Below are 7,944 nucleotides of genomic sequence, written 5' to 3' on the forward strand. Positions count from 1 at the left end.
GGGTGTGTGTGTATAAGTGGTGTCTATTTCATGTACTGTAGGCCATGAGAGCCAATCAGCAAGGGAGCATGGTAAGAGTCTGGAAAAACACTTAGAACGTGAAACAAACTTGATTATCCTGAAGAAGTGGTGACTAAGTGTGGCACTGCAGAAATAGAGACACACACACACAGTTTTGGATACATGTGAAATTTTCTAGAAATCCCAAGTAAATTCACAATCTAGCTGTTAAGGTTTTGTTGTATTCTGCTCTTTTTACCTATTAAGGTGATTGTAACTTACTATCAGAATTAAAATGTTAGGAAAATAATCTCTAGAATCTGCGCTGGTGCCCTACTGTGCATTTAGAGATGTTTCTGGTGGAGCGGCGTGTCCGCCCGCTGAGCCCCGTTAATGAGCACGAGTGACGAGTGAATTATAAATCCTTAATTAAAACCAGTTTGCCGTCTCTTTTCCATGGATCTGACACCCCGCATCTCCGTTCTCTCTATGCCTACTCACCAAAACTTTGCTCTGCACTCCATAAGAGTAATTAAGGTTATGGATATGGATTGTGATATTAAAGATAAGATAATAATGTTAAATGGAACCTGATGGTGTGATATTGTTATACCAAGCACAGACGTAGACATGTGCTGTGACGTAACTCCCACCAACCCCTCCTAATCCCACCGCCCCCTAGTGATCGGAGTAACCACGATTGATCAATATGAAAATAGAAATGATTGCCCCACCCTAGTCCAATTCCAGAAATTAAAGTTCTGTATGTGTCATGTGTGTCACTAATGGTGAGCAGTAACTAAAGATTACAGTATTGAGTAAACTGACACAATATTGAGCCTAAATCAACTCACGTTTGGATTTCCAACTGTGCAACTGTGGCAATGACCACCCCCCCCCAAAAAACACCTTTGGGATGACTTGCAATGTGAGCCAGGTCTTATCAGTGGCCGACCACAGTAATGCTCTTGTGGCTAACAAATCTCTGCAGCCAGGTTCCAAACTCTTGTGGAAACCCTCAAACCAGTGGAGCCTATTATTGCTGCAAATTAGTGCCCACAGATTTGGAATGACATTTTCAACAATCACATAAAGTTTCAATGGTGTCCACATACTTTTGGCCATATTGTAACACATTCATTCCTTCAAATAAAAAGCTTTGCCATTCCAGCATTACTTGTTCTGGTGTGACCCGTGCCTCATGGTGGCGATTGTTAGCTAACGTTACCTATCATTAAATAGGTATTGCTGTCAAAAAATATTACAGTTCACTGACTTTATTCATTTATTCCTCCAGTGCTACTGTTGTAACTATGTTTTAGGTCATTGTTCAGCAAAAGGCTTGTTAAACTACACTAAAACATCTCTTTTTACCATTTTTAAGCCAGCATGGACAAAAAGTTTTTTAGGCGCAGGTAAAAAAAATGGAAATTTGAACATGAAGATCACATGATAGGATCGAAAACTAAAGCAACAGCTGTAAAACCCAGCGATGAGATTGTTTTCTCTACTTCTGTTTTCAAGGTCAAGACGGAACTATGAATCATCTCCTTTATCCTTTCAGCTAAACTATCATTTTCCCCCCCTTTTTCTTTCCTTTCCTTTTCTTTTGCTTTTCCTTTTTTCCTCTTCCCTCTCCATCCCCTTTCATCCCCTTTCCTTTGCTCTCTCCAAATGCACCTCAAAAAGACACAGGAGATCTTAACTCAATTCTGCAAAAGCAACTCCGGCCTTGTCTCTGATTAAATAATCTCTCTCTTCCTCTCTTTCTCTCTCTCTCTCTTTCTCCTTCACAATTGTAGGGCAAATCAATGGGCCTTGGCTGTCTGAATATCTGCTGCCAAGTACGGTCAGCCATGACCACTCAAAGTAACCAAAAGGAAAAAAAAAGGAAGAGAAAGATGAGACACCCACTCACTGTGCGGTGCATCCAGTTCAGTCAGCTACTGAACCACATGCTCGCACACACTCCTAAAACCCTCTCTCTCTTTTCTCACCTAAAAAGACAATAGAGTTGGAAGAGACAGAAATGCAGGAGGTAGAGGAAAAGGAGTCAGATACTGTATATAGAGTAAAGGTGGAGGAAGATGTAAGTGTTTAGGCCACAGTGGAATATCTTCGATAAGCACACTACACTACGATCTGATAATAGCTTTCAGGGACAAAACTTCCTTTCAGTTCAGCCTTTCTGCGCATGTTTGAAAGAAGAAAACAAACACCCACTCATCACTACTTTAAATTGATCACAGAGTTTACATTGAGGTGGAAAGAAAAGGCTTGATTTCTCATTTGCAATAATAACTATATTTGCTCACTAAAATGACACACGCACTAAAGGCTTGCAGCAGAGCTTCATTCTGAACTCATAACAGTAATGACAGGATCACAGGAACCCTCCTTCTCCTGCTTGTTCCAAGACTTATCCACCCTGACTCTCTCTTGCGCTGTATCTTATGTCTCTGATGGCTGTAGAACCGCGCTGGGATCAGTGGTTTGGTGCTCTTCCATCGCTGCAGCCGCTAAGCCCTCCCACTCCTCAAATGGCGCAAGGCCGTACCGAGATCAGCGGAGCTTTGAAACCGTAAGACAAAGCAGAGTTTGTAAAAAATCTGTGATGTTCCTCCATGTCTCTGAGCCCTGCCTCCCCTGGCCGCGGCGGGCCAGGCAGGATTTGTCCCGCATCCTGTGTCACATGCCTCGTTGGAGAATTTATAGAGTACTCCCATAATGCACTTCCTCTCTCCAAAGGGGGGGACATAAATCTGCCTCTTGTTTTTTGTCACCCACCTTTTTTATTTGCTAAAGGGATCTACAAACGACTATCCTCTTGGCATTCTTTATCCCTCGAACACACACACACACACACACACACACACACACACACAAAAGTACCAGCTTACACACGCAGACACACATACAGAAGCCCTATATGGAAAACCATAAATTATAAGACCTGTGTCAATTAATCCTGCAACTTCACCAGCACACATCAGACCAGCCACGGCCTAAAGTTTGTTACTGAGATGCCTCTTCCTGGAGCGGAATATTACATTCTAACTGTTTGCATGTTTACTGACAGGAAAAATGCACAGTGTGTTTATCTGGATATAATAAAGCAGCAAAAAGGTTCCACCAACAAAGAGTCACACAGTGGGTAGCTGAATTAAAATACACAGTGCTGGTAATGAGCTATCTAAATTCAGAGTTCATATTGCTTGGAATTACACAGAAGCGGGGCTCCGGGCAGCACTGGCAAAAACTCTATAGCTCTTTCTGCTTCGCTGCCAGAAGATTCTCCCTGTCGAGCAGCGACACGGTCGGTCCTGGGGAAATCGTTTGAGCCACAGCATGTATCTGTGAATGCAATAATTCCTTTGTAAACGACATCACCTCCTCGCCCATTTTTGCATACTTGGCGGCTGTCAACATGTTGGCTGCACTCTATCACTCTACCACGCATGCAAGCCCACGCACACACACCTACACATATGCATACACACACAGGCACACACACATACACTCACAGCAGGGGATGTTAGCACTTCAAGCACTGATTACTGACAACTCTGAAACACATACTAAGTAGATACACACACATTTAGACACACGCACATGCACGCTGAGTCTGAATGAATGACTCAAGGGTGACGGTGATTAAAGGAAGTTGCACGTCCACGCTCTCCTGGAATGAAACGGTGGCTAAACAGAAAATGACAGGAGTAGCAGTGCTTCAAAGTTATCTTGAAAACAGCTTTGCATATTGGCGCTAAGGAGGCGGATCCTTCGCCACACTTGACATGGACGCACTATTTCAGTTGTCATTTCGGAAAACTGAAACAGAGAAACGGATTCAGGGGTAAGAAGTAGGAAACGATTTGGATTTGTTGTCTTTCATGAGTTCTGCTTTCTGCCAACTGTGACAGGAAACAGGGGAAAACGGCGAGGGACAGTGTAGCAACAGATAGTAAGCAGACTGATCCTGAAGACAGTAGACTTTTATTTTCTCCTGGATTTAACTGCACTGTACAGTGGCCCTGGGGATTCAATTAGAACCATGGTGTGCTTGGTTTTTCCACCCCCCCTGACTTGGCAGTAATTTGTTTACTCCACAGCCGAGCACCAGATACAAAAAATAAAGTTGTGACAATGCAATTATCCTGTTATTCCGTGCTATATTATATGTATAAACTATTAAGGATAATGCACAATATACCCAAACAGGTAACATCACATTCCCTGCATGGACACGAAAGCACACAGATCCTCAGAGAAAGAGCACATGATAGTCACCCCATTACTTGCAAGTAAATCCTATTAAAATGAAAGTGCATATGAGGCAAAAGCCTGACCTCTAGGTCAGGTCACGGTCTGCAGCAGGTCTGTAAGCATATGTTTTCCTTCCACACGGAACAAAGATTGCAGCTGCAGCCAGCCGACCAGCAGGGAGGCTCTTCCCTGTGTCAGGAGGCATGGAGGATGAACAGCTTATCACACTTATGGTGTCTCCCGGCTGCCAGACGAAACTGACAGGTGTCACCTTGTTATTTTGCTGTGTAAAAGCCAGCCTTGGTCTACGGGGAGTTGATTAGCACGAACCTGTTGCCGCATTTACCCGCTTACCCACGGCACATGGCGTGCTCACTGGAGAATTGAGCAGTCCCGCTGCAATGGGGATATTGGTAGACCTAAAATTAGCTTAGCGGTGAAGCAAAACTGCCAACAGCATGGCACACATTTATGACATCTGAATGTCATTATTGTATATTTTAGGCTTTGGGGATTATTTGTCACGTGTTTTGAAATTTTAATGAGCAAATTGCGGCTGTGTATTAAATTAGCCTGTTGATAAATTCCACCAATGCTTCATTTACATAATGCACATGATTTCAGAAGGTTTGATCAAAGTTTGTGGTTGCAGCAGTTGCAGATTTATTTCTGAAGGATATTAGGACAGGATAGGATCAAGGATAGCTTTCAGAGTTATTTGATCATGCTTTCAAATTTGGACTTCCCTGTCCCTGAAGTGAGTTGTGTAAATTCTGTTTAACGTGGGTGTTTTCTTAAGTCCACAAGAAGCAAATTATAGGACCCATGTGCACTGATAACACTAATGTTTTAATCATGTTTTGGCCATTTTCAGTTTCAAATGTGCTGGAAGGCATTGGAAGTCCTAAAAGTACAAGATAGAGCTGGATAGAAAGAACTGTGGGCGTATATTTGGTTATAGATGGTAGAGAGACGTCCCTACCAATATCAAGGTGTTGCTGGATTCTCCCTATTTTGGTTAATGGTAAGATCTCTGCAGTGTTGTCAGGTTTGTGTGTTTTCTGCAAAAACGTGGTGTTTTATGATAAAGAGTGAAAGAGCAGGATATGGGGGATACTTGACCTGATGATCTAGCAACCCACAACTTCAAGCTGTACGCATTGTTGACTAGCAGCAGCAGCAGTAGTGGAGTCGGTGAGGTGGAGAATCTGCAGCGTTAGTATTTATAACGTTCTAAACGTCACAGAATTCAAAACGACTTCACTGGACAAAACTAAGATCATTTGATATTAAATTTAATTTCAGGCATTGGGTGTTGTTAGCTGATTTGTAAATGTTGCTCAGACATTTTGTTTAATTAAACAACTTTATTACTGTTGGTGAAAATTCCTCCCAAAAGCAAATTAAGACATTTTTTTAAAAGATGAACCAAAGTGTCATTAACAGTTGAGCTCAGTTAATAAGAATGTTCTGTAATTAATCCAAACATTCATCTTTGAAATTAGTGGGAGAAATATTTACTATTTAATGCCATCTCTCCCCTTTTCCATGAGTGGATCAAGATCAGAGTTATTATTGCATATGTGTCATTAAGACATGAACATTATTTATGAGCTAAATGATTTGACTGACTTCGTGAAAATCCTGTCAGCAGCAGCCTGAGCAGCACTGAGACACACACAGACAGGTGAGCTGCAGCCTCTCAGGTGAGCTCTGATGTCACAGTGAAAGATCTAGCCTTAAGTTCAGGAGCTGAATGAAAAATAATACAAATAGAAGTTTTTAAGATGATTTAAAGGCAGGTTTGAGCATCACGGTGACTCTGTCATTAAACTCTTGAGTTATGTCGACCACATCCACAAACTGAAAGGACAGAATCTCCGGTGAGGTTTGAAAACCTTCCAGCAGCGAGTTACAGAGCAGCACATTACCCACAGCTTTCTACACATTTATTTTATTCTAACATTTATTACAACAGTCTTTGATCTGTTATTTTAAAATATTCATTTTGGTCTCAGATTTATAGTTAAGTAGTCTTTCAATAAAATAAAATGTAAAAAATTAGAGATGAAATCATGATACAAGTCTGGTTTCAGACAAGTCAACAAATGCATATTCAGTAAAGTAAACATTTTGCAGAGTCGGGCTCTTTATGTGTGTATGTGTGTGCGCACATGTGCCTACGAAAGAGAAAAGAGTGATAGAGAGCAAGTACACATACACGATTATTTTGGCCATCTGACAAAAAAATGTCCCTACCAACGTGAAAACCAAACCTATGCCCTTGGAAAGAACCAAGTCTCATAAAACATCTCAAAAGATAACAGTATGTTTCAAATATGTCCTACATCCAACCATCCAGCCCCTTACAAAAAATACTGGTAATGTTGCAACAAAATATGAAGAGGATACTACACCACAACATAACTGCAAGTCCCTAAAGAATATTATAGTGATCCTTCATGAGATTAATACAAAAATAGGCTATAATAAGGTCAGGGTAAGCTCACCAACGACACACTGTCTCTATAGTGTACTTGATGACATAGAATATAAAACAAATACCCTCAAGTACCATTAAGGACTGTACAGTTATACAGTAACTATTAAGTGCCCAGTTTCCACAAGTCCACAGAAGAACACTATATGAAAATAACAATTATCTTCTCGAGGAAAGAACATGAAACACAGACAGTAATCAGCGCCAGCAGTCCGTTATCTGTATCAGATGGACATTTCCCTGCATCCACACACAGCCTCTCCGGCCACAGACACCTATAATAAAGCAGTAGCGCACTCGCAGATGCGCACCTCACGGAGCAAGTTGCCCTTCACCTACCGTACCTTTGGTGTGAGCGGCGCTCAACCCCAGAGCCACTACAGCCAACACGCCGGCTAGTCTCAGCATCTTCTCGGTGGAGATTCAGACCGGGAAATTAGAGGGACCGCGGCGACCTCTTTCCTCTTCTCTCCTCTTTCTTTCTCTGTTTTTTCTCTTTTTCTCTCTCTCCTTCTGTCCGCCCTCTCCCTCTTATTCAACGCCTCAGTTTTCTCCTCTCTCTTCAAGCAGTGTGGAAACAGTTCACTGATATGTGGGACAAGGCAGGCAGCGTGGAGTAGAAGAAGGGCACCGGGTATCCGCACACCACCGCACCGCAACGCACCGCACCGCACCGTGCGCGTCGCACCGCAGGTTGAGTGAACGGTCGAGGCAGCAACTAAAGTGGTTTCTGCTGAGACGGGACCAGAGAGCAGCGCACCCCGGGACCACACCGTCCGACGTCACAGGGAGGAGAGAGATGGATTCAGGCGCTTTTCTCTCTCTCTCTCTGTCTCTCTCTGTCTCTCTCTCATCCTCCGCCCTCCTCTCTCTCCTCCTCCCATCTCCTACTGTATCTTTGGAGCATCCCAACCCACTCCACTTCGCCGTGAGTCTGCCACGCTGAGGTGGGATCCATAATGAAAAAATAGTTTGAAAATCACGGTCTGGGCCATTGACCACCTTGTTTAAAACGACTTCATAAACAAGTCCCCCAAAGAAAATATCGGGATATTAAATGCCTGATGTCATGCATTTGCAATAAATCAAACATAGCGTCTTTTTAAAAAAAAAAAAAAAAATGCCATTACCATACATTTATAAACTCACCAAATAATACTAAGTGCAATGTAATAATG

The 7,944-nt window shown here is 42.5% G+C and overlaps 1 protein-coding gene across 2 annotated transcripts in view; it reads right to left on the reverse strand.

The window, feature by feature from the left end:
- Positions 1-7,585, reverse strand: part of LOC137185717 (calsyntenin-2-like) — a 246,500-nt gene extending 238,915 nt beyond the window's left edge. For both annotated transcript variants that reach the window (XM_067594044.1, XM_067594046.1), the window contains exon 1: positions 7,111-7,585. In XM_067594044.1, the coding sequence (XP_067450145.1) occupies positions 7,111-7,174 (64 nt within the window). In that variant the 5' untranslated portion in view covers positions 7,175-7,585. The remainder of the gene's footprint in view (positions 1-7,110) is intronic.
- Positions 7,586-7,944: the final 359 nt, after the last annotated feature.

The sequence above is a fragment of the Thunnus thynnus genome, chromosome 7 (genome assembly GCF_963924715.1).
Source record: "Thunnus thynnus chromosome 7, fThuThy2.1, whole genome shotgun sequence".
Classification (NCBI taxonomy): Eukaryota; Metazoa; Chordata; class Actinopteri; order Scombriformes; family Scombridae; genus Thunnus; species Thunnus thynnus.